Below are 27,610 nucleotides of genomic sequence, written 5' to 3' on the forward strand. Positions count from 1 at the left end.
TGCTGATGTGTCTTTCAGAGGAAAAGAAAAACATCTACATTTCCACATACCACATTTCATTAGGTAACCGCTCTCAAGACACTGACATAAACAAAACCCCACGCTAGCCTAAAGTCTGAAAGGCAAACACATATTTTGGGATTTTAGAGGAATTTATACAAAAGTAGTTAAACTACAATGTTTTACCACTTGAACACTAGCTATATATGATATACAAATTGCACATCTTTTAGTTTCTTGTAACTTTCCTAAGAAATAAGAACCGTGGGCCAAGTTTTTAGAAGAAAACTATATTCTTTTAAAGAAAATGAAAATATTCTCAAAGGAAAAACTTAATTTAAGTCAAATCATATGCTTTTGTTGTGGAGCCTGATACACAGTGCTTTCCTGTAACAGATGGGCAGGGCGCCCCCTCGCGGTCTCTCTCGACTGAGACCTGTGGCTGGACTTCTGCACGAGGTGTTTTCCCGAGGCCGAGGACGGGAGGGTCTGGAAACGAGGAGCCAGGGATGGGGCGAGATGAAGGCTGAAAACGCCCATTGGAATCCCGGTGGCCAAAACCCGCAGCGACCACAATGGCCGAAGGGAGGGCTCCTTCGCAGGCCCCACTCCCTAAGGGTGTCATTCCTCACCTCCTTCTACGAGCCCTCCCAAACAGCGAACCCTTCCCACTCACCAGCGGGCCAGGCGCTTATGAGACAAACACGCGTGCCCTCCGCCAACCCCCGCCTCCCCGGAGCTTTCTTGATGGGGGTCCCAGACCCCTTCTACACAGGGAAACTGGCTCCCGCCCCGAGGCCAGTCGGAGGACGGCGGCCGCGTACCCCGCGCCCCTGCACGAGGTAACGGCCACCTTCAGCCCCGTGACCCAGAGCCGGTCTGGGAGTCTGCCCCCGAAGCCACGGGGCACAGGGGGTCCCGAAACACAAGGCGGGTGATGGGGTGGGGGCGGGAGGCGGCCAGGGCCCGAAAGAAAGGAAGCCTTTTGAGGAGGCACAGACGGTGAATAAATATTAGTAACTTCGCCGCGGGGCCGGCCCCTCGGACAGCAGCTCGGTGGCTGGTGGGAGTAGGGGTGGGGTGGGTGCCGGCGGCCGCGCCCACCCTAACACAGAGCTCCGACACTGACCTGGGTCACCCATCAACGGCGCGTGCGCAAAAAATATACTCGCGCAAAAACACGTGCGTGCGCAGGAAAACACGCGCTCCTGAGCAAAAACACGCGCGCGTGCGCACGCAGACACAAGCACACGCCCCCAGGGTCGGGCTACCCGCCCCCAGCTCAGAGCTCGGTGACGTGCACAGCTGGTGAGGGAAGTGGGCCTGGCCGGAGGCGCCGCAGGTGGCAGCGGCGGCACAGCAGGTGGCCCTCCAGGGGGTAGCAGCGGCGTCCATCCTCCCCGCTCAGCTGCAGCCCGCAGTCCTACGGAAGAACACAACCCCGGCGCCAGAGTAAGCAAGGGAAGGGTGCATCAGAGATCTGTAGGACCCTACCCACCTTCCGGAGGACTTTGGCCTTTACTCTTTGGGGGGTGTCAGGAGCCCAGTGCTGGACACCCCGAATTGGAGAGCGTCTTACACATCCAAAAGAGCCAGCCAGGAGGCAGGTACTTGGACACTAGGCTGGAGTTTGGGAGAGAGGGCTGGGCAGTAAATGGGGGCATCAGCATAAAAATGTGATCGTTTTTAACAACAAAACAACAGGAGTTTCTCCCAGGGAGTGGAGATAACTAGAAAAAAGAGAACAAACAGCTGAGCTGTGGAAGCTCCAACTTTAAGAGAGGAAAGAAGAGGAGCAGAACCAAGATTTTAGGGGAAGATGAAAGAGGAAAACCAAAAACAGCCTGTCCTAAGGGCACAGTGAAGAGGGCGTCTAGGAGGGAGAGTCTAGGAAAGTTGCTGCGAGCTTAGGACAGTGACAACTGAGAATCACCTCCTGGATCCCGACATGGGGGTCACTGGTGACCTTGGGAAGGGGGGGAAGGTCAAATGACCGACCTCAGTGGCCTTAAGAGATAGTGGAACAGAAGACCTGAAGACATCAATTCAACAAGGAGTTTTGCTTTATGTCCCTTATCTTACCATTTTTACCACTGCAGGATATTTTATAGGCAATTTTCTCTGTTTAACAAGTTATGTGATTCGTGTTTGACCTCTAACAGGCAGGAAATGTGAAGGGCAGCCATGGAGGATGGTGTGCTGCAAGTAACAGTGGGGCACCAGGCAAGACCTACTGGACAACTTTTTCCTTCCTTCCCCTGTCCCCCACCCCAAGGAGGCCCCTTTGGTCACACTCTCACTGCACCCAGGGCTGAACTCCAACCTGGAAGCTTTGACACTTGTTACCCAAAGGCCCTGAGACCAACATGTACCCCGCCTCACACAGGTGACAGAGCTGGGCTGTTGTGATGGAGCTTCATGTCCCAAGCAACTCAGGTCCCAGGTGTCCTCCATGTCCTGTCTGGCCACAGCCCCCTGTTCCCATCCAAGGGTCTCCCCTGGGGACAGCAGCACCATGTCTCACAGCCCCGAGGTGCTGGCTGTAATCTGCCTGCAGCTTGACCTGCTCCTGGACTTTCAACATCAGCCTTTCCTTAAGGACTGAGCTTAGCGATCCCAAGGGGACACTGCAGCCCCCAGGACTGCAGAGCAGGATGCCCTCCTACGGTTGCTGGAGGAACAGTGGCCCCTCTGCGCTCCTGATCCCCCCTTCCCTGCTCCTCCAGCAGGATTCCTATTCCCTTTGGGCCACTTGCCCCCATCAAGGCAACCTGGTTCCAGATGGACCCTAGATTCCTACTGAAGGTTTCTCACTGACACACCTGCTCTTCCCTGGGGGCTCTGAAACCCAACACTTGGTTTTTCTCCTACCTCTCCGGGTTGGTTGGTCGGTCATTCTAGGCCTCCTGTGTGGCTGCTCTGCCTGAATGCATCCCCGGAATGTTGGAGCTCCCTGGGCTATCCTGAGCCCCCGCTCCTTCCTCTACAGCTCTTCCTGGAAGACCTCATTTACTCCCCTGGCTTCAGTAGCCATGTACATGCCCATGATGGGACTCCTGCTTTTGGCCATGACAGTAACAAGGACTGGATTTCCCACCCTACCTTTAACAATGGCAAACTGGGCAAAATATATGAAACGATGATTCTCGGACCCTGAAAAACCGGCAAGGCAGGCCAGTGATCTCTGAGAGAAGGGAAATAAGGAGAGCCCTACAATTGCCGAGGTTACTTCTTGGAGAGATTTTTCCAGGATGCCCATTGGTCTCCCTGAATTCAGAATTTGTGGAGGCAAAGGCAACTAGAAACCACAGGGCAGAGTATCAGAGAGGAAAGAGCTATGTATGCCAGTGACTCCCAAACTCCTACACCTGTACCAGAGTCTCTGTACTCCAGGACATCCGGCTGCCGTCTGGATAGTTCCGTTCAGATGTCTCCAGCTACCAAAAGTGAGATCATCTAATGACTTCCTCCTCTCACCCTCACTCTCTCCTGGGGTCGTAATGGACACCTTCCAACCCCTCAACTCCCACGTCCCATCACTGACCAAATCCAGTCCCTGTACCATCTAACCAACACTAAACTCAGTCTACTTGCTGGAACCCAGGGCCACAACCTTGACTCTACCTGCCTCCTCAGGGAACCCCAGCCCCTACTCCCTCCTCCTCCATTCATTCTCTGCGTGAGTGCCCTTTCTAAAATCTCACTGACATCGCGTCATCCTTTTTTGATCCTTCTCCGCTGCCCTCAGGATAAGTCCGTGCTCCTCAGCTCAGGTGGCCTTTCGTCCCCAGCTCCTGCCAGCTTCTCCAGTGAAACAAAACACACTCACCTTCACACCTTAGCACATTCTGCTTCCATTGCCTGAAAATGCCCTTCTCCCTGCTCCGTGGCTCTTATTCATCTTTCAAATCTTAGCTTGGGTGTCACCTCCCCCAGAAAGCCTTCCTTGATTTTCCAAGGCCTGCTATGTGCTCTGAAAACTCCCCTTGATAGTAATGACCCAGTATAAATACTGCCTGAGTACTTGTCTCTCTGAAGGATACAGACTGTCTCTATTCTCTGTACATCAACAACACCCCAACACTGTACATCCTCGGGAAATATTTGACTGAATGAGAAACGGGCTGAGAGAAACCATATCCTGAAGGGGAGGGAGAGAGAGCTCACTGGGGGAGGACAGGCAGAATGGGGTAGAACCATAAAAGAGGAGGTGAGCCCACAGAGCACCTAGGGAGACGGAGGCCCGTGTGAGAGGGGGACTGCCCTGGCCACCAGCCTTCTGGGGGGACCCAGGCTCACCTCACAGTGATAGCATTCCACGTGGTAGTCTCGGTCCATAGACACCACACGGATGGTTGTCTCACAGCCCTGGAGGAAGAGACAGGGCTTGAGGTGAACTGTGTGGTGGGCACATAACTACACACATAGGGGCTGTGCATTCACACCCGTGTGAGCTCTGACGTGGCTGCTCCCACGGGGCCAGAACAGGCATCAGTGGGTGCACACAAATGGATGTGAGTGTGCCGCAGGCCTCCTCCCACGGCTGCAGCCGAGAGCACGCACACTTGCTGAGGAGAGCCATCACCTGGGTGTCAGTGTGTGCGTATGTGTTCTTTTCAGCTCTTTGGAGTCAGGAAAGACCACTGCCAGGCCTGCTTCCCCAGGGCCAGCATGTGTGGAAGACCCAGTGCCGGAGAGAGATGCACCATCTGAGGATGTCTCCTGCACAAACCGCATCCTTCTCTCGTCTGCTCCCCCACCGTCTCAGCTGCGAGCTCACAGAGCCCGGGGCCAGTCCTGACATCGACAGGCAACAGGGCTGAGGGGCCAGTGGGGCAGCCAAGCAGCAGGGGCCACCATTTCCCTCTAACTCATGCGGGGACACCTGCACCGTACGTGCACTGGGCACAACACATGTCCCTCGGCCCAGAGGGACAGGGGGCAGGAGCGCCTGCTCATCCCTCCCACTGGGGCCCAAGACCTGGGGCCAACCCAGGCAGGACCAGCAGGGCCGGGCGGGGCCGGGCGCCTGACCATCTCCAGGTGAGTGGTGCCTACCTGTGCAGGGAGGATAGGACGGGCACAGGAGGCACATTTTGGTGCAAAAACCCTGGAGGAATAAAGGAAACCAGAAGTGACCAGCTGAGTGACCAGAGGCCAAGGGCACGAGGACAGGTCCACCCACAGTAGCCCCATGACGTGGCCCAAGCATCAGGCCCCCTCTTCTTGTGCGGATATGTTGGGGTAGGAGCGTCCTATGCCACGCCTTCTTGGCACTGGCCTTTTATGTGGTGCCCGAATTCACCTCCACCCCATCACCTCCTCCAGGATGGCTTCTTCAGGTTCTGCCCTGGCCTCTCCCTCATGCTTCCTGTCAGTCATTGCCCCATCATGTCCAGGCTTGGGCCTCCTCTAGCTGAGACCCCTGCAAAGCCTGGCTCCACACTGAGTACCAGGAACCAATGCCCAGCACCCACCCCATGCAAGGCAGCAGCACAGGACCAGAGGTCCGAGGGCTGAGCCTGGAGCCACAGCAAGGGAGAACGGATCACCTGGTCACATGGGTACCGGACAGGCAGAAAGAGACTCTGCAGAGACCCCAAGCCCCCGTTCCAGGCAGAAGAGTCCTGGCCTGGCCACTAGAGCAGCGGGACAGAAGCTAGATGGGGCAGCCCAGAGTCCCCACCACTAGGACGAGGGGGTGCAGGCAAAGGCAGGGGGAGGAGAGCACTGAGACAGAAGGCTCCAGCAGAGATCTGCACCTCGCCCCAACCACTGAGCATACAGCGGAGGCCAGAAGTGAGCAGGCCAAGATGGAGGGCACAGACAGGCAGGGCAGAAAAATACGCCTGGGGAGAGGCAGGAGAACCATGGGAGTCACACTGCTCCATAGCGCCGGCTACTCACGTGTGATAATCTCGGACACAGTAGATATTATTCTCCACGTCCACAGTGAAGGGCACCCCGTCCAGGCACTCGTTGCACACCGAGCACCGGAAGCAGCCCGGGTGGTAGGACTTCCCAAGGGCCTGCAGGATCTGGGGGCGGGAGGCACTGAAGGGTCAGTGTAGGTGGAAGGCTCAGCACAGCCCCCAGAAGACACTCTGGCTCTGAGCCCCTGGCAGGTCTCCAACAGGTGAAAGGGTGGGGTCCTTGACTCTGCGCATGTCAGAGGGGCTCCAGGAGCCTGGGGGAGGTTCTCACCATCTCCATGATGAGGTGTCCACACACGCTACACTTGTCAGCCGTTTGCTGGAACCCGGAGTACTGGGAGGGGACACAGGATCCAGGATGTTATGTGACAAAGGGGCACTTGCTGCCCAGCCAGCATCTGCTTCCTGGCCTCAGGTCACCACATGAATCAGAAGGAGGGTCCCCGCCCCTGCTCCCACCCATGGCACCAGCCAGGGCACAGCTTTGACTCACCAGGAAGTCCTCCTGGCAGTACACTTTCTCACCCACATTGTAGAACGCCTTCCCGCGAAGTCGTCTCCCTGCAAGGGTGAGGGTTGAGAAGGGGGTCCCTGGACTGCTGGAGCCAGGGACGACGCTCCTGCCGCCATTTCTCAGCACCCTCCTCCAACAGATAAGAAGCAGATTGCAGACACATTTTAAAATTGCCCTCTAATGTTATGTTATTATCATTACGCTAATTAATATTTTTTTTTAAGTTAAATAGAATATGTTGTTGACAAAACTGTGGTAAGAGGTTGTCAGAGCAAACGTATGAAGACCTGTTTCTCAAATGTAAACTGAAGTTCTGATAATTAAAAAAAAAAAAAAACATTTGCTTTAAGTTCAGTGGAATTCAGAGCAGACTCTGCAGAATTTTTTTTTTTTATATACTTTTTCTTTATTTTATTTTTGGCCGTGTTGGGTCTTCGTTGCTATGCCCAGGCTTTCTCTAGTGGTGGCGAGCGGGGGCTACTCTTCATTGTGGTGCACGGGCCTCTCTCATTGCAGTGGCTTCTCTTGTTGCGGACCACAGGCTCTAGGAGCATGGGCCTCAGTAGTCGTGGCTCACAGGCTTAGCTGCTCTGTGGCATGTGGGATCTTCCCGGGGCTCGAACCCATGTCCCCTGCATTAGCAGGCAGGTTCTTAACCACTGCGCCACCAGGGAAGCCCAAGAATGAATTTCTTAATCTAGAAACGTTAGAAGTACAACTCTCACCAGGTGAAGGAGCCCGATATAAAAAAAGGTATCCTTTATTCCAAGGATGCCAGGATAGTTCCACATCGGCAAATGAGTCAGTGTGATACATCACACATTAACAAAATGAAGGATAAAAATCCTATGATTGGGGATTCCCTGGTGGCACAGTGGTTGAGAGTCCGCCTGCAGATGCAGGGGACACGGGTTCGTGCCCCGGTCTGGGAAGATCCCACATGCCGCGGAGCAGCTAGGTCTGTGAGCCATGGCCGCCGAGCCTGCACGTCCGGAGCCTGTGCTCTGCAACGGGAGAGGCCACAACAGTGAGAGGCCCACGTACTGCAAACAAACAAACAAAAAAATCCTATGATCATCTCAATAGACATAGAAATAAAAAGCATTTAATGAAATTCAACATACTTTCATAATAAAAACTCTCAACAAAGCAGGTATAGAGGGAACGTACCTCAACATAATAAAGGCCATATACGACAAGCCCACAGCTGATATCATAAACAATGGTGAAAAGCTAAAAGCTTTTCCTCTAGGATCAGGAACAAGACAAGGATGTCCACTCTCACCACTATTACTCAACATAGTATTGGAAGTCCTAGCCAGAGCAATTAGGCAAGAAAAGGAAATAAAAGGCATCCAAATTGGAAAGGAAGAAGTAAAACTGTCACTATTTGAAGATGAAGTAATATATAGAGAAAACCCTAAAGACTCTATCAAAAACTATTAGAACTAACAAATGAATTCAGTAAAGTTGCAGAATACAAAATCAATACACAAAAATCTGCTGTTTAACTAAAAATGAACTACCAGAAAGAGAAAATAAAAAGAGTCTATTTACAATTGCATCAAAAAGAATAAAATACCTAGGAATAAATTTAACCAAGGAGGTGAAAGACCTGTATATTGAAAACTACAAGACATTAACGAAAGAAACTGAAGAAGACACAAATAAATGCAAAGATATTCTATGCTTATGGACTGCAAGAATCAGTATTGTTAGAATGTCCACACTACCCAAAGCAATCTACAGATTCAACACAATCCCTATCAAAATTCCAATGGTTTTACTGTTGGTGGGAATGTAAATTGATACAGCCTCTATGGAGAACAGTATGGAGGTTTCTTAAAAAACTAAAAACAGGGGACTTCCCTGGTGGTGCAGTGGTTAAGAATCCGCCTGCCAATGCAGGGGACATGGGTTCGAGCCCTGGTCTGGGAAGATCCCACATGCCACAGAGCACCTAAACCCGTGTGCCACAACTACTGAAGCCCGTGCACCTACAGCCCATGCTCTGCAACAAGAGAAGCCACAGCAGTGAGAAGCCCTCACACCACAACGAAGAGTAGCCCCCACTCACTGCAACTAGAGAGAGCCCACGGGCAGCAACAAGACCCGACGTGGCCAAAAAATAAATAAATTAATTAATTTATTTTTCTTAAAAAAAGAAAGAAAACTAAACTAAAAACAGAACTACCGTATGACCCAGCAATCCCACTACTGGGCATATACCCTGAGAAAACCATAACTCAAAATAAGTCATGTACCACAAGGTTCATTGCAGCACTATTTACAATAGCCAGGACATGGAAGCAACCTGTGTCCATCGACAGAAGAATGGATAAAGAAGATGTGGCACATGTATACAATGGAATATTACTCAGCCATACAAAGAAACGAAATTGAGTTATTTGCAGTGAGATGGATGCACCTAGAGTCTGTCATACAGAGTGAAGTCAGAAAGAGAAAAACAAATACCATATGCTAACAACTATATATGGAATCTAAAAAAAAAAAAAAGTTCTCACGAACCTAGGGGCAGGACAGGAATAAAGACACAGACGTAGAGAATGGACTTGAGGACACGTGGAGGGGGAAGGGTAAGCTGGGACGACGTGAGAGAGTGGCATGGACATATATACACTGCCAAATGTAAAACAGTTAGCTAGTGGGAAGCAGCCACATAGCACAGGGAGATCAGCTCAGTGCTTTGTGACCACCTAGAGGGGTGGGATAAGGAGGGTGGGAGGGAGAGGCAAGAGGGAGGGGATATGGGGATATACATATGCATATGGTTGATTCACTTTGTTATACAGCAGAAACTAACACAACATTGTAAAGCAATTATACTCCAATTAAGATGTTAAAAAAAAATTCCAATGGTATTTTTAGAACAAATAATCCTAAAACTTACATGGAACCACAAAAGACCCTAAATAGCCAAAGCAATCTTGAGAAAGAAGAATAGAACTGGATCAGAATAGCAAGCCCAGAAATAAACCCACACATGCATGGTCGATTAATTAACAACAAAGGACCTCACATCTGTTAGAATGGCTATTATCAACAAGACAAGACATAACAAGTGTTGGTTAGGATTTAGAGAAAAGGGAACCCTCGTCACTGTTGGTGGGAATGTAAATTGGTGCAACCTCTGTGGAAAACAGTATGGAGGTTCCTCAAAAAATTAAAAATAGAACTAACATATGACCCAGCAATTCCCTTCCTGGGTATTTATCTAAAGAAAACAAAAACACTAATTCACAAAGATATCTGTACCTCTATGTTCATTGCATCATTATTTACAATAACGAAGAGATGGAAACAATCTAAGCGTCCATCGATGGATGAATGGATAAAAAAATTACACAACACACACACACACCAGAATATTATTTAGCCATAAAAAGAATGAAAATTAAATCTTGGCATTTGCAACAACATCGATGGACTTTGAAGGCATTACGCTAAGTGAAATAAGTCAGACAAAGAAACACAAATGCCGTATGATCTCTCTTATATGTGGAATCTTTAAAAAAAAAAAAACAAGCTCATAGATACAGAGAAAAGTTTGGTGGTTGCAAGACACAGGGGGGGTTGGGGATGGGAGAAATTAGTGATGTGGGATTTTTTTAGTTTAAACAAATTGAACAAAAACTTTAAAAGAAAAAGGCATCCTTGTCAAAACCACAGCCCCAGCAGACCTATGAGAGGCATTCCCTTTAGAGGCAGGAGATGACAACACCTAACCAGGAGCAAGAGGGAACCTCCCCCACCTGTTGAAGGGCACCTATGAAAGCCCCACAGCTCACATCAGACATAACAGTGAAATAGTAAATGCTTTTCCCCTTAGGATTCAACAGTATACTAGATGTGCTAGGCAGTGCAGTAAGACAGGTGAGAAAGGAAAAACTATAAACACAAATGACATGATTGTGTTATACAGAAAATCATAAGGAATCTATGAAAAAAACTGCTAGAACTAATAAGTAGGTTTAGCAAAACTGTAGAATAGGTGGTCAATATATGAAAACCAAAAATAATTTTTATATCCTAGGAACAAGTGATTGTAAAATAAACTTATAATTTTGATTTTTATTATTTTGAATACGTTTTGCTAGCACCTTCAGTATTCCTTTTTTAAAAAATATCTATTTATTTATTTGGTTGTGCCAGGTCTTAGTTGCAGGAGGCGGGCTCCTTTAGTTGCAGCTCACAGGCTGCTCAGTTGTGGCTCACCAGCTCCTTACTTGCAGCACGTGGGCTCCTTAGTTGTGGCACGTGAACTCTTAGTTGCAGCATGCACGTGGGATCTAGTTCTCTGGGCAGGGATCAAACCGGGCCCCCTGCATTGGGAGCGCAGAGTCTTAACCACCGTGCCACCAGGGAAGTCTCCTAAACTTACAATTTTAAAAATGCATTTATAACAGCATCCCAAAAAACCCATAAAATACTAAGGGATAAATTTAATGAAAGATGTGTCTGACTTTACTCAGCAAAACCAAACTTTGCTGAGAGAAATTTTAAAAGAGCTACATAAATAGAGAGATATACCACTGCTGGAAGACAGTACTCCATTGGATCCCTTCCATTTCTGCACATCTTTCAAACAGCTTGCAGCTTTCATTCTGAATTATCTTTCCAAGGACGTCTGCAGAGCAAACTGCTTAGAAGACAGAGATAGCATCTCCCTCTGAAGCGGAAGGCAGGTTGGTTTGCTGTTCAGTATAAATAAAGATAATGTGCTTCTCTGGGATAAGAGTCAGACAGCTTTGCTGGCAGCCCATTATAAAATCCTGGGGTTCCCTAAGCTCAGGGTTCCTCAGCCATGACATAAAGACCCACCGCGTGTGCAGCACACAGCTGGCATCCACGTCACCACTGTGGGACCAAGGAGGGCACACAGAACAGATGTGAACATGAAGCTCACGCTGCCTGCAGTGCTGTATCTGTCCCAGGAAGGTCATGTCTTCAGCCACCACCCGTGAAACCCTGGCAGGCTAACTAGTCAGCTTGCATGTAGGGAAAAATCTTGGACCCTGCACAGTTCCAACAACCATCTTCATGGCTTCAAACGCTCTCATATAAACTCTCCCCAAATTGATCTACACACTCAATGCCACCCAATCAAGTTCTCAGCACTCTATTTTTTTTTGTGGAAACTGATGTGCCAATTTTTTAATTTATATAGAAATACAAAGAACCTAGAATAGCCAAAATAATCTTGGAAAAGATCAACAAAACTAGAAAACTTACACTACCTATTTGAAGACTTACAGAAATCAAGACAATGTAATACTGTGGTAAGGAGAGACAAAAAGATCAGTGGAACAGAATGGAGGGCAAAAATAGACCCATAAATATTTCAACAAACATACAAGTGGGAAAGCAAAGTCTTTGCAGCACATGGTGCTGGAACAACTATATATTCATATGGAGAAAAGAATAAGACTCAATTCCTTACCTCATACCATACATAAAAATTAACATGAGGGGCTTCCCTGGTGGCGCAGTGGTTGAGAGTCCGCCTGCCGATGCAGGTGATACGGGTTCGTGCCCTGGTCTGGGAAGATCCCACATGCCGCGGAGCGGCTGGGCCCGTGAGCCATGGCCGCAGAGCCTGCGCGTCCGGAGCCTGTGCTCCGCAATGGGAGAGGCCGCAGCAGTGAGAGGCCCGCGTACCGCAAAAAAAATAAATAATAATAATAACATGAAATGGTTATCAACCTAAACATGAGAAACCTAAAGCTTCTAGAAAAAAACAAAGGAGACTATCTTCATGACCTAACAGGGGACAAAAAATTTCAAGTCACAAAAATAATAACCGTAAAGCAAAAAAAAAAAAAAAAAAAAAAAAAAAAAAAACCGGAAGAAAATATTCACAAAACATCTGAAAAGAACTTTTACCATATATATTACTATAACTAAATAATAAAAGACAACTCCCAATTTAAAAACTGGGCAAAAGAGGGACTTCCCAGGCAGTCCAGTGGTTGAAACTCCATCCTTCCAGTGCAGGGCCTGCAGGTTCAATCCCTTGTCAGGGAACTAAGATCCCACGTGCTGCATGGCAAGGCCAAAAAAAATTTTTTTTAAATATATTTTATTTATTTATGGCTGTGTTGGGTCTTCGTTTCTGTGTGAGGGCTTTGTCTAGTTGTGGCAAGCGGGGGCCACTCACTATCGCGGCCTCTCTTGTTGCGGAGCACGGGCTCCAGACACGCAGGCTCAGTAATTGTGGCTCACGGGCCCAGCTGCTCCGCGGCATGTGGGATCTTCCCAGACCAGGGCTCGAACCCATCTCCCCTGCATTGGCAGGCGGATTCTCAACCACTGCGCCACCAGGGAAGCCCCCCAAAATTTTTTAAATAAAAATAAAATAAAATAAAAAGGGAGTAAGAATTAAATTTAAAATTATTTTTTAAAAATGGGCAAAAGACTTGAACAGACTTCACAAAAGAAGATATAAATGGCCAAGAAACAGAAGAAAAGATGCTCAAACCTCATTAGTTGTCAGGGAAATGCAAATTAAAACCACAGTGAGATACCACTTCAAACCCATTAGAATGGCTAAAATTAAAAAGACTAAAATACCAGTTGTTGGCAAATATGTAGAATAACCCAACTCTCTTACATTTCTAGTGGGAGTATAAAATGATACAGCCCCTTTGGAAAATAGTTTGGCAGTTTCTTATGAAGTTAAACGTACACTTAGCCTTTGACCCAGAAATTCCATTCCTTGGAATTTACCCAAGAGAAATGAAAACATTTGTCCACAAATGACCTGTACAAGAATGTTCACAGCACAACCTAGTATCTATCAACAGATAAATGGATAAACAAATTGTGGTATATTCATACAATAAAAATGCTACACAGCAATAAAAAGGAGTGAGCTACTGATACATGTAACAACATAGATTAAAAAAAAAAAAAAAAAAAAAAGGCAGGGCTTCCCCTGTGGCGCAGTGGTTGAGAATCCGCCTACAAATGCACGGGACACGGGTTCGAGCCCTGGTGCGGGAAGATCCCACATGCTGCAGAGCAACTAAGCCCATGCGCCACAACTACTAAGCCTGCGCTCTAGAGCCCGTGAGCCACAACTACAGAGCCCACGTGCTGCAACTACTGAAGCCCACATGCCTAGAGCCCCTGCTCCACAACAAGAGAAGCCCACGCACCGCAACGAAGAGTAGCCCCTGCTCACTGCAACTAGAGAAAGCCCACGCGCAGCAACGGAGACCCAACAATGAGGACCCAACACAGCCAAAATTAATAAATAAATAAATTATTTTTAAAAAAGAGAAAGAAAATAGTACATACTATTATGGTTGCATTTATATGAAGTTCTAAAACAGACAAAACTAATCTATGATGGTAGAAATCAGAACACTGGTTGAGTGGATGTGATAGGAGAATATATGGGGATTAACTGAAAAAAAGGGAAGATGGAAGTTTCTCGGGTGTTTAACATTTTCTATAACCTTGTTATGGGTGTGAGTAATATAAATGTACACATTTATCCAAAATCTGTGAACTATATACTTAAGATCTGTCTGCTGCACTATATGTAAATTGTACTAAATTAAAAACAAAAACAAAGGTAAACCAAATATATCTTGTGCCAGAGTAAAGAAGTGCTCAAAGAACAATGGGGACATGTCAAAAGGGTACAGGAGTCAACTGGAAGGGACTTCCTCTGGCAATCTTAGCATCAAAAAGAATAATGATGGTATTGGAATACATTACATGAATACAAGTCCATAGGTAATAAGAATACTCATAAAAGAAAAAATATATTTGCCCCTGTTCAAGTTTTTTCCTTAATAAAAAGTTTTCAGGGACTTCCCTGGTGATCCAGTGGTTAAGACTCTGCACTTCCACTGCAGGGGGCACAGGTTCGATCCCTGGCTGGGGAACTAAGATCCCACATGCCACACAGAGCGGCCAAATAAATAAATAAAATAAAATAAAGTTTTCAAACATCCCCTAGGGAAATGCACCTTCAACATACACCTCAATGAATTCCCACAGACTTCCACAATCAGGAATTACAAAACACATGAGGAAACAAGGTATCATCACCAAGAGTGAGGAGAAACAATAAACAATAGAAGTAGGACTTCAAAAGTCATCAGCTATTGGGATAATTAGATACAGAATACAGAACAGGTAGGTTTAATATGCTTAAAAAATAAAAACAGATGTCCAAAACATGAAACTACAAAGATTTCTTGGACACGACATTAAAAGCAATGCTGTACCCCGGAGGAATGTGGAGACAAGTGAAAGACCCAAAAAGAAGAAAAAGCAGAAGCCCTGGGAGGCTTCTCAGCAGAATGGAATGGAAGACCCATGTGTCTCCTCCAAACCCAAAAAAAAGAAATCTTTTTCCAAGGAGGAGCTGGTTAGTAGTGATCTTGAAGAGACAGCTGGCAGTGGAAGTCTTACCAAAAGGAAGAAATCCTTCCCTAAAGGGGAACCAGTTAGTGACCCTGAAGAGTCAGAAAACAAGAGGGTCCCCAAGAAAAAGAGGAAATTCTGTTCCAAGGAGGAGCCACTCAGCAGTGGACCTGAAGAGGCCACTGCCAGCAAGAGCAGCAGCTCCAAGATAAAGAAAAAGCTCCGAAAGCTATCCCAGGAAAATTAGAATGGACATTTCCCTAGTAGGGCATAACTTGCAGAGATATTTCCCAACCCATCCCCTATAGCCCAATAAAAATAAAAACTTTAAAAAAAGCAATGCTGTAAACAAACAAAAATGATCCTTGGCAGTTATGTTTGTGGCAGTATACGGTTTGTTTTCCCATATGCTTCACAGTGTCTTTTAACGAATAGAGGTTTTTAATTCAAATGTAGCCAAATCTGTCAATCCCCTCTTTTAAGTTTGGCAGTTTTTGTGTGACAAAAAATGTTTTCTTAACCAGAAGATTGGCGAGGATATGTTTCTATATCTATTTCTAAAATTGTCAAGTTTTTCTTTACCCATTTAGCTCTTTGATACACCTGGATTTAATTTCATTATTCTATATGGATAACCACTTTTCCCAGAACCATCTGCAACGCTGTCTCTATCACCCGTCAAGTTTTCACGCAGACATGGGTCTGTTTCTAAACTCTCCACTCTGTTCCATTGGTCTATTTGTCTAGCCTTGCCCCAGGACCACATGAAATTAATTAATGTAACTATACAATATATACTGACAGCTGGTGGTGGAAGTTTGCCCAACCTAATCTTCTTCAAGATCATCTTGATTATTCTTAGCCTTTTGCTCTTCCATTTAAATTTGAGAATTAGCTTGTCAAATTCACGAAAACCTGCTTAACTGGAATTACAATGCATTATAGATCAATTTGGAAAAAACTGACATCTCAACACCATTTTATATACCCATGTTCAACAGTATATGAATATTTACATGATTATGCTATAATTATTTTTCTAGTCTTATTGCAATGACTAGGACCTCCAGTACAATGCTGAATAGAAGACATGATTGCAGGCGTCATTGTCCTTTCCTCTTTTTTTTTTTTTTTTGCAATACACGGGCCTCTCACTGCTGTGGCCTCTCCCGTTGCGGAGCACAGGCTCTGGACGCGCAGGCTCAGCGGCCACGGCTCACGGGCCCAGCCGCTCCGTGGCACGTGGGATCTTCCCGGACCGGGGCACGAACCCGCGTCCCCTGCATCGGCAGGCGGACTCTCAACCGCTGCGCCACCGGGGAAGCCCTCCTTTCCTCTTTTAAAGGTCCATTTTTCTTATATTTCACCACTGAGTATGATGTTTGCATAGATTTTTAGTAACCAACTTTTATCAGGTTGAGAAAGTTCCTTTTTATTTCCAGTTTGCTAAAATCTGAATGTCAGACTTTATTGACTGCTTGTTCTACTCCTATTGAGATGATTATATAGTTTTTCTTTAGTTTGTTAATGAGGTGAGTTACATTAACGAATTTTCTATTGTGACTCCACTAGTATTCTTCAGGTAAGCTCAACTTGGTCATAATATATTATCCTGATTCTTACACTGCTGAACTCAGTACCAGTGGAAAGAAGAAGGGAATAAAAAAGAATACAAGAAACATTCCCAGAACTGAAGGGCAAGTCTCCAGTCTAATGGGGCTCTGTGTGTACGCAGCATAACCAATGGCACAAAGCCTACACCAAACATACATCAAGTATCCTAAGCCTGGGGCTTCCCTGGTGGCGCAGTGGTTGAGAGTCCGCCTGCCGATGCAGGGGACGCGGGTTCGTGCCCCGGTCCGGGAAGATCCCACATGCCGCGGAGCGGCTGGGCCCGTGAGCCATGGCCGCTGCGCCTGCGCGTCCGGAGCCTGTGCTCTGCAACGGGAGAGGCCACAGCAGTGAGAGGCCCGCGTACCGCAAAAAAAAAAAAAAAAAAAAAAAAAAGTATCCTAAGCCAAGTAGCTGCAATGCACAATTTCAGGAGCACCCTTCCTGTTGCATCTACGTAAGTGGCTACCCCTGCAACTGTGCAGTTCACAGCCCTTTCCAGAGGCTATTACAGGATTTGCTCAATGATAGCCCTCTTCCTGAGATCTCCCAAAAGGAAATAAACAGATCACACACACAAAAATGAGAATCAGAATGGCATCAGAATTGAGCAGTAACCATGGCTTCTGGAAGATAAAACTATGACTTCAAAATGCCTAGTGAAAATTATTTCCAATTTGAAAATCTATTCCCAGTCAAACTACAAATTGTGAGGGTTGACTAAAGGCATTTTAGACACAACAGAATTCAGAAAATTTACCTCCCACATTGCCCTGCTTAGACAACTACAGCAAAACGCTGGACAGTTTTGGTTGTTTCACAGCTTCGATTCCTCCCTACTTCTCCAAGTTGTGTTCAGTAACCAACCTTACCTCAGACAGCCTGGTGTGTTTAAGGGAAACCTGAATCCACTCCCCTATCCATGGATGGGCTTGATTAGTAAAAAGCTAATTCTCCTTCCCTTATAATTGTTCAGAGACTCAGGCAAGTAAGTCAATCAAATCATAGCACTCCCCCCAGCCACAGGGGGCTTGGTTCAGGAATGGATGTGTGAGATGATCTGGCCAATGATATACAGGAAGATGTTTGCTAGATGTTTTCTGGAAAAGAAGTTTCCCCACCCCAAAAACATGACCAGAAGAAATGGCCCCTCTTCCTCCAGACCAGTGGTGTCCCAATGGAAGTCTCAAGCTGCCTCAGACATTTCACTACCATAAGAGAAGTTGCCCTAAGGATAAAGCCAAACCCAAGGGAAACACAGCCAAGCTATTCACAGGGCCTAAGCCACTAGATCAATCCCAGCCTGAAGCCAGCCCTATCTCTGGGCTCCCAGTTCAATGAGTCAAGAAATATTCTTAGAGTTTAAGCCTCCTCAGCAGCTTTTCTGTAATCTGCAGCTGAAAGCTTCTAGGAGACAGTGGATTCAATCCAACCAATATACATGGGAAGGCACAGAATGCACACTCCACAGGGGTCCAGAGAGCAACCGGCTCAGACTAAGGAGAGGCCAAGGGCTCCAAGGGGGGACTCAAAAGAATGCCTACTAAAATGGGGCAACTGGAGTGGGGAGAGGAAACCGAAGGATATGGTAAGTCAAGACAATGCAAGGAGAAAAAAAGGTTAAAAAAGAAAATTCCAGGAAAAGTAAATGACTATAGGAAAAGGAGATATAACCCCAGTATAATTCTTGGTTCTGCAGTGAATAATATTTACATAGTCATATATTATAGTAATATAAACCTGGTTTATTGACTTAATCACAACTTATGATGACTGCTCTGAGAAGACGGAAGGAGAGCGGGGAGAACAGTCAGCATAGAAGCCTATTTCTCATCTACCACAGCGAACATAAGCAAATCACTTCTAAAACTGATAATCAAGAAACAGCAGTGTATGCTGTTAGAACATGGAGGTGCTACCAGATGAAGCTGCTAAAAAATACTAAGTGGCTGCCCCTGGGGAACAAGACCAGGGCAGAAATATAAGTGGTTTTTTGCGATTGTAAAAATAGCTTCTCAGGACTATCTGACTTCACACTGTGTACATATTACACTTTTTTTTCTTTTAACATCTTTATTGGAGTATAATTACTTTACACTGCTGTGTTAGTTTCTGCTTCATAACAAAGTCATATTACACTTTTATGAAATAAAAGGTTTTGTATTTAAATGTTTTGTGTATATAAATAAAAGAGGTCTTCTCAGGGCAAAGCATGAAAGAACAGTAGGAAGATCAAGAGTGCAGACTTATTAGGTTGGTTGGATTATAGTTACTTTTTTCTTTTTATAACTTTGTCTAGCTTAAATTATAACATTTATATTTTATACAGTGTGTAAAATTAGGACAAAAAATACATTGCGGGGCAAAAAATATTAGCCCCACATCCAGGCAGGCAGAAGGCACATCTCTGGTTCCACAAGCCCCACCCAGGCAACCGAGAGACATCAGTACCCTGCCCAGGACAGAGGTTCCAAAGCCAAGGGCTGGAAGGGCAGCCTTTCCCTGTGGCCGGCAGAAGGCTCCTCCCTGGCCTCAGGCCTCCCTCCCCAGGGCCCAGCAGATCTCCCCAGGAGCCTGGGCCTCTCAACCAGACTAGGCCAGAAGAAAAGGGGCCACAACTCAGCCTCCTCCACACTCCAGTCTGGGCCAGAGCTGGGTGGTCCATCTGCCTGGGACTTAGGTGCAAGGGGATCCACAGTGCAAGAGGGACAGGGGAGAGGTTACCTACCACAGGAGTTGCAGGTGAAGCAATCGGTGTGATACAGGCTCCCCATTGCCTGGCACGCCTGCCTCGCTCCATAGATTCCAAGCCCACACTTGATGCAAATACCTATGGAAGAAGAGGCAGGAGAGAGCAGCGATTAGCTCCAGGACTGTGGACTCGAGTGGACATGCATCTGACTCCCGGTCCTAATGCTGCTCAGCCACGTGATCTTGGGCAAGGAAATTCCAGAGGCCTCCACCGCTCCATCACTAACGGCTAACACGGGGACAGGAAGGGTACCGCTACTTAGGGTTTGCTGCTGTTGTTTGAGGACTCCAAGAGTTTAGTAGAGCACGGGGCAAGTCAGAGCTAACTGACACTGTCCACACCATCAAAATTACAACGACATGTTTACACCTGGAAACTTGGTCTAAGCCCCTTCACCTTGATCTGCTCGTGGACAGAGGGAAAATCCTTTCTGCTGTCTATGAACCAAAAAGAATGAAGACCACATAGACACAACCAGGGCAGAGTCCCTGACCCTCCCAGCCACACCTCCTTCATCTGTACAATAAGGTCAATTTATTCTCTTGTTCAGTCAACACATGGACACTGACACCCCGCATAGTTTAGGTGCCAGAGATTCTGCAACGCACCAAACAAATCCCCCACCTCAAGGAGCCTGTATTCCAGTGGAGAGAGACGGACAACAGGTAAACCACATCTCAGGTAGAAACAAGTGCTATGGAGGAAAATAAGGCTGATTAAGAATATGTCTGAGTGTGTGATTTTTAAAGAGGATGGTCAGAGAAGGCCCCAGTGACAAGGTGATATCTAAGCAAAGGTCTAAAGGAAATAAGAGAGGGAAGTTGCTCTGCAGGGAATAACTGGGTGGTCTTGGGGAACCACCCCAGGGTGGGGTGCTTGGCAGGCAGGGGAGGGGTGGTAAGGAGAGGGGTGACCAGCAATGCCAGGGCAAAGACCAGCACTAGCCTTAGGGAATTCTTTAGCCAGCCCTCCTGGAGACCGTGGAGACTGCAGGTGGCCAGCCCAGACATCAGAGGTCCTCTCACAGACTCACCAAAGGTCTCCCATGCCGCAAAGGGCATGGAGACGGGGCCCACCTGCCCCCTGGACCCTAAGTCTTCTGGCTGCTTCAGGACATGCTGCCCTCACCCTCTCCTTCCTGCTTTCCACCAGATCTCTCTCCTTAACATTTACCATGGCTGAGCATCTCCCACCTTAAAAAAAACTTCCCTCACCCATCAGCCACCCCATTTTCCCCCTCCCCTCAGTCAAGAAAGAAAGCTTAGTCCACATCCTGTCATCTCCTAACGGTGCAGATTTATGGACTTTCTCTTCAGATCTTGCTAAAGGGGGCCCTCTCCTCTCGGGTCTCCAGAATATGACCCGCACCTGGCTTTCTAGTTCTTCTCTCTTCCCAGTTCTACTGGGTATTCCCTTGCTCAGTCCTGGGTCTCCCATGCCTCAGTCTCCCCAGGGGAGGGAGAGACAGTTCAGATGCACTCAAACCAGGCAGGAATGTAAAAGTGGCTGGTGGGCACCCAGGTGAATGGAGAAGAGAGCCATGGCCGCCGGAGGTCACAGACACGCCTCAGCTCCACTGATGGCTACCGGGGAGGAATGCAGGGCCAGCACTTCTAAAGATTCAGATTTTTCAAGAAAAGCTAGAAATCGAGATTTGTGCATGAAATCTTTCCATACTGAAATTGTTAACTTAAATGTTTTGAGAATTTGAAAGCCAAACACACCACGTCTACAGGTCTCCACACGTGGCTTTACCCCAGTGCCATCTGCTCCCAAATGCTCACCCCTGCCGAGGCTCCTGGCACTCTGCCCAGCCTGGATCCCTCTCCTGAGCCACTAATCCACCTCCCAGATGCCCCAGACCACCTCAGGTCCAGAAGAGAGCTCTGGGTTCCTGCTCAGAAAACGGCACTTTCGCATAGCCAGGTTTCAGGAAGCATCCAGGTCTACCCTGTCTTTCTCACCTCCAACTCTGAATCAGGTTCCTCTGTTCCCTACTCTGGACTTCATTCCCTCCCCTCACTCCCACTGGCCCGATTCAGCGTCGTCAATTCTCATCCCACTTGCTGTTTCAACAGCTTCCTCACAGCATCCCACCCTGGCCCTCGATAATCCATCCCCAAAATTGCAGCCAGACTTCTCTTTCTAAAGTGAAGATGACCCACCCTCACACCTTCACTCTTGTCCATCAACTTTGAAAACCTGACCTTGTCATTTGACTAAGTTACCAGACAACACGACACAAGGAGCAAAAGTCGGCTGCCTATTGGAAGCAGAACAGAAGGATGGGCCAGAGGGGAAGTTATGACCTTGTATTATTTGTTTTTTGGTTCTGTTTGGTTTTTTGCTAAATATGAGCTTGCATCTCTTTAATGAAAATACACTGAAGAAGGACAACCAGGACCACGAGGTGCCTCCAAAATCCAGGGAGTAGACTGTTTCGGAGGAGAGTTGACTCCACCTTTGGGATGCAGTAAGATCCAGACCAACAAGACTTGGCAAATGCCCTCTGGTGTTTCAGGCTGAGGCTGGGGCATGGCCAGGGTGCTGAGCAAGAGCTGGGTCAGTCCAGCAGGAGGAGACAGAGACAACTGAGGGGAGATCGAAAGCAGATAAGCAAAGATGATGTCAACCAGACACTAGGATGAGAAGACAGGATGAAAGGGTGGATGAGACCTTGGGGCCATACAGGTTTGGGTTTGTTGTTTTTTCTTATTTTTGTTGTTGTTGCTTAATGAAAGACCCTTATACATATTTATAAACAAAAGAAAAGGGCCAGTGGAAAGAGGAAAGCTGTAGATGGAGGAGGTAGAGGTTGGAGATGGAAGGACCTTCATCCTCAGACTTGGACATGAACTTGAGAGCCTTCAGGGAAGGGACAGGAAGCCAAGACTGCAACTGCTGACCCCATTATTCTCAGCAAAGTAGAAAGCATGGGCAGGGACGAGGAGAGAGGCAGGCTGTTGAGGGACTGAAAGAGGGAACTGACCGAGGCTAAGATTGATGAGTGGTGCCCAGAAGAGCACCAAGCTTAGAGACCATCACTCTGCAGCCTGATATAGCAACAGAAAAGGGGGCTGCAGCACTGACTTGGAGCCAGGGTTCTGCGGGGCAAACAACAATTAGAGGAATCAGAGGTAGTGAGTGGTGAGACGCAAGCTGCAACCAGAACTGAAGACAGCTGAAGCAAGGCAAATCCAGGGTGTGGCCTTGGGGGTGGGTGGCTGAAGAGAAGGCAGAGAGGTCACCAAAGTTAATGAGGTTCTGGAGGCCTGAAGCTGTTGGCTGGCTCACGGCAGCAGAACTTGGTCAGGAGAGATGTCCATGAAAGACAGAGAGCAGCCAGGAGGTGAGCGGGTACCAGCGCCAAGAAGGGATGGACAGAGAGGAAAAAACACTCCAAGGGTGAGGTTTATCAGAGATCTCTTGAGCTCATGCTACCTGCAGACTTCCTTTTGTAAAATGTTGTATTATTCAGGTTGATTTGTATGAAACTGCCACTTTCATAGCTCCAAAATGTGGAATATCGGTAGTAAGATATCAGCAGTTCAAGCAAATAGCTGCTCATATTTTTTAAAAATCAGGAAAATGTTACCTAGATCTGGCCTCTCTTAAAAAAAAAAAACAAAGATCTATCATCACTCACCTCCCACTCCCACGTGGCTTCAGTGGGAGCAGCAGGTCCCATTAGAAAGGAGGACACCCATCAGCCCCTTCACTTCTCCCACTACCTGCCCCAGTCTTCACACAAAGATTCAGGAGTAGCTCCGGATGCCCAGAGAACACACCCCTGCCCAGGCCCTGCAGCGAGTGGGGACAGGAAAAGGGGCGGTCGCCCCGGGGGGAGAGAGCGCTGGAATCTCATTCTCTTCAGAAGGCAGCCCAGCTTCTGCTGCTGGTACCTGCCTGGCATGAAAGGCAATGGCTTCCTACTCCTTCCCTGCTCCCAGGTGGTCTGACAGCAGCCACAGAACCTACCAGACCACAAATTCTCACCGTGATGCTCCTAGATGAGCAGGTCCCCTCCCAAAGGCAGGACAATGCTTTGGCCTACACACTTCCTTGACCACCTGACCCCTCCTGGGCTGCAACCCCAGGGAGCATAACGGAACCGTATACATCCTTACTTGTCTCCTTTTGCCCACATTCTTCCCTCGGCCTGCAATGCCCCCACTGCCTGTCCCATACAACCTCCTTCCCTCTCAATATCCAGTTCAGGGCAGTCCTGAGCTGCTAGCTGGAATGAACCATGAAATACATACTCCAGGACAGCCTCAGTCCCAGACATGATAACCACCCCCCGCCTCCAAAGCCAGGTGCCTGCTTATCACTAAGGGAGGGAGGGAAGCCCCTCCCCAGGCCTCCTCTCAGAACCTCAAGCCTCAAGTTGTCCAAAGGACTTGGGATCAAAGGGCCAAGGTCAGATTAAGAAAGGGAGGCTGTCAGAGACTGGTGGTCTTTGCAAATGATGTGAAGCAAGATTCCCTTCGGAAACATCCCATATACACAGCACAGCCGAGAGCCAGGACACCCCAGTATGACCAGCTTAGCCTCCCTCCCTCTCCCACAGCGTGGGCTTCTCCTCTCTCAAAGACTCTACTTCCAGCCACTACCATTATCAAAGCCTCAGGTCAGGCGGGCTCCGGTGGTATCCAGGCCACACCACCTCTCTGCCCCTGTTCACAGCCCGTACTGCTGGGGGAAGGGAAACACACAGCTTCGGCTGACCGGTTGATCACAAAGCATCGAATACGATGAGCTGAGGCAAGTGCCAAGGATTAAGAAGAAATTATTCAAAAGTAGCTTTTTCTGCCTATTAACGTGACTTTTTCTCTAAATTAGGGGCAACGCATCCACTGACTTTGCCAGAACTCCCGGCCCGGAGACCCAGAGGCTAAGCCACTGTCCTAAACAAGTCCCAGACCTGGAGGTTCACACACACTCCGTCTGCGGGAACAAACTTCGCCAGTTCCCCAGCCCCACGGGAGGGAGACACGCTTTTTGCAGCCCGGTCCCTCGTCCGATGCCCAGCCCCGGGCCCACCCAGCGCTCTCCTCGGCCGAGCCGGCCGCCTACCCGGAGGTCGTCCCCGACCCCCGACGAGGACAGCGGAGGCCCGGGGCCCGGGCGCGCGGGCCGCGCCGCCGCGCTCGCTCACCGAAGTAGTCCCGCGCCGTGCGCGCCTCCAGCGCCCGCTCCAGCTCTCGGGTCAGCGCCTCCAGCCGCCGCTCCGCCGAGCTCGGGGCGCCCTCCCGGCCCGGGGGCAGCTGGAGCGAAGGCAGAGCGAAAGGGGCCGGCCCAGCGGGCTCCGGGGAACGAGCCGGCGCGGAGCCGGCGCCGGGCAGGAGCAGGTCGGGGTAGGCGCCGGCCGAGCCGCGGGAGCCGAGGCTGGATACGCTGGAGCGCGCGCTGCCCACCGACGGCGGCCCGGGGCCCGGGCGCGGGTCCGAGCGGCCCGAGCGCGGGCTGCCGTGGCGCTGGTCGTAGCCCAGGCTGATTCCGCTGGAGCGGGCGCTGCCGCTGCCGCCGCCGCCGCCTCCGTCGGAGCCCGCCAGGCTAGCCCGCGGGCTGCCCGCCGGCTGCGCGCTGAGCTCGGGGGCCGCCGCGCGCCGCGGGCCTCGCTCCCCGCGGCTCAGTCCGTCCACCCCGGCCTCGGGGCCGCCGCCGCCGCTGCCCTGCCCTCTGCGGCCCAACGCCTGCGCCGCCTCGTCTCCCGGCCCGGGCCGCGGCCCCCGCCGACCCCGGCCCGGAGAGTCGCCGCCCGGCTCCAGCTCCCGCAGGGCCAGCCCGGCCAGGAGCAGAGCCGCCTCGTCCGCGGCCGCCCGGGAGCGCTGCATGGCCCGGCCCGCCGGCCCCGGCGCGTCACCTCCGCCTCCGCTTCCCGCCGCCGCTCCGGCCGCGCCGCCGCATCGTCCGCCCGAAGCCCGGAGCCCGCCCCGGGACCCCTGGGCGCGGGGCGGGGCCGGCGCCGGGCCGGGGTCGCTCTGCGGGCCACGCGCGGTCCGGGGGCCGCGGCGCTCCGCCTGGTTGCGCGCGCGGCGGAGGAATGTGCGCTCGGAGGCGCCGGGCCGCGTCCCCTCCTCCCTGCGGCTGTGCGGGGGGCGGAGGGACTCCTTTGTGGGGGCAGGAATGCGAGGAAGGAGACGGCGCTGCGGCCTCTGGAATGTGGGGGGAGTGGCGGCGGCGGAGCCGCGGTGTCCGCGCTTCGCCGCGAGCTCGGAGGGGCGCGGAGCCTTCGCTGGGCCGCCGGGGCGTGCGGCTTGGAGCTGGCGCTCGAGTGGCGGAGCGGCCAGCTGTGGCGCCGCGGGGCGGGGCGTGGGGGCCCGGGCTCCGTTGTGCGCCCCGACCGTCGGGCCTCTGGAAAGATCCCGTATCCCCGCGGGCTGAGCTGGAGGCGGCTCCCCCAGTCCCGGCCAGAGAAACATGAGCAGTTGACAAACGTTTCCCACATCCACCCCCATCTTACTTCCCAGCGCCGCCACGGTTTCAGGCGCTGGGCCGGACAAGTTCGGCCTTGGGCAGAAGCGCTGCACCCATCCGCCCCAGGACCCTGGAGACTACTGCGCGTCTCCAGCAGATGCGACCGCAGCATCTAGCGTGACCCCGAGATCCTAGCGTGTCCCAGGGCCATGTGGCTGCGCACTGGTTTCGGGTGCCCCCACCTGCCTGGTGGGGAAGGCGCCTTGTACTAGGAGCTGGGGCTGGATGGAGACTGGTCCCCACGGCTGGTGGCTGGTCGCCGTTCACAAGCGCCCAAGGCCAGGCGAGGCCGGAAACAGGCCTCGGGCTAAGCCAGGGGGCGGGGAAGCCTCAGTTGTGATCCACGGACAGTCACCAAGAGATCTGAGGACTCCTCCTTTTTCCAGCACCTGCTCACAGGGGCTTAGTTGAGGCGCCAATCTCGGGACGGGATAGGGCCTTGGGGCCACCTGGTGGGGGAGGGGAACGAGAGGTGACTAGGGCTTTGTCCCCGAAAATACAAGCTACAAAGCCCTTGTCATACACTTCAAACAGCTTGTAGGAAACAAAAGCAAACCATTATCTGTCAGGACCTGTGGATCCAGGAAAACAACCTTGAGTGGAAGAGTTCTCTTACTTCCAGGCACCTCCCTGCTCAGAGAATTCCAGGAAGGCACCCACAGTGTCTCAGGGACAGGAAGCCTGGATGGGGAATGGTCCTGGTGCAGACTGACCAGGGCTCTGGCCTCAACATTGCTGAGGAGCTCAGTGTGGCACATTCTCAGCTGTCAGGGGAGCAGTGTCCGACCCAACTACTCTTCCCTCCTTCCACCTCTCAGAGCTGGAAGAATTCCAACCCCTACAACCCAGGCTGGGGGGTGGGGAGGCACAGGTAGGGGCAAGTGGTTTGGAGGGAGCAGATATCCAGAGGAGCCATCTGGTGAAAAATGATCTTCCAGTCTGAGAAAGGAAAATAAATCAACAGTAAGGTATTATATTTCACTGATTACATCTACCATTTGTAAATGGAAATATTGGCAAGACTGTGGCGTATATTTGTGTATATTTTACTGGTAATGAGTGTAAGTTGGTACATCCTGTCAGAAAGAGCAGTTTGGTATTATTAACATCCTCACAAACAAACAAAAACACTCTTGAAAGCAGTAATGTTCCAAGTATCTATTCTAGGCAAGTAACCCCAATGCAGACAACAGTGTACCCACAAAAGTGTTTATCACATTACTTATGTAATCTAAACAGTCCTACCTAGGATCTCCAGCCTTCTGAAAAGGAGCTCAGAGGGAGCTCTCTGCCCTCAAAGTTACTTCTTAAATAACCATTCCATCCTTTCCTGACCACTTGAGCTTTCAAGATTCAAATAATATAATGGAGTCCAGGGTCAGCTAAAGGACATTACTTACTCTAATAGTAGATAGATAGATAGATAGATAGATAGATAGATAGATAGATAGATAGATAGGATAACAACCACCCACAAACAGGAAGAGAAACAACCTAAAATATGTTTGCTTTCTCTCTCTCTGGCAATCTTGGCAGCTGTCCTTGGCTGGGGGTCGTCCCACACCTAAGACAGGAAGATGGTGGCAGCAAAGATGAAAAAGTTGCCAGAGTCCATCAACTCTAGGCTCCTAATCACTATGAAAAGTGGAAAGTACGGCTGAGGTACAAGCCAACTCCGAAAATGATCAGACAAGGCAGAGCAAAACCAGTCATGCTCCACTGAAATGGAAAACTGGTGTCCATCACTACAGTGGCAATAATATTGAATTGGGCAAAACGGGTAGAAAATACTAGAGAGTTCGCACACTGGCCATCACTGATCTAGGTGATTCTGATATCGTTAAAAGCATGCCAAAACAGACTCGTGAAAAGCATGCAAAATTATTCTTTCATAAAATTGGCCAGAACTCGTTTAAATAA

The 27,610-nt window shown here is 49.5% G+C and overlaps 1 protein-coding gene and 1 pseudogene across 1 annotated transcript; one reads left to right on the plus strand and one right to left on the minus strand.

Annotated features, from left to right (window-relative positions):
• Positions 1–274: 274 nt before the first annotated feature.
• WTIP (WT1 interacting protein) lies at positions 275–25,083 on the minus strand. The gene is made up of 8 exons (XM_059044398.2): positions 24,369–25,083; positions 19,187–19,288; positions 6,427–6,494; positions 6,205–6,267; positions 5,908–6,038; positions 5,059–5,110; positions 4,300–4,368; positions 275–1,423 (listed from the first exon to the last, which is right to left on the minus strand). Exons 1-8 carry the CDS (start codon positions 25,045–25,047, stop codon positions 1,283–1,285), a joined length of 1,305 nt encoding a protein of 434 aa, XP_058900381.1. The 5' UTR covers positions 25,048–25,083; the 3' UTR covers positions 275–1,282.
• Positions 25,084–27,267: 2,184 nt separating this feature from the next.
• LOC131745362 (large ribosomal subunit protein eL30 pseudogene) lies at positions 27,268–27,610 on the plus strand (annotated as a pseudogene).

The sequence above is a fragment of the Kogia breviceps genome, chromosome 18 (genome assembly GCF_026419965.1).
Source record: "Kogia breviceps isolate mKogBre1 chromosome 18, mKogBre1 haplotype 1, whole genome shotgun sequence".
In the NCBI taxonomy this organism is placed as follows: domain Eukaryota; kingdom Metazoa; phylum Chordata; class Mammalia; order Artiodactyla; family Physeteridae; genus Kogia; species Kogia breviceps.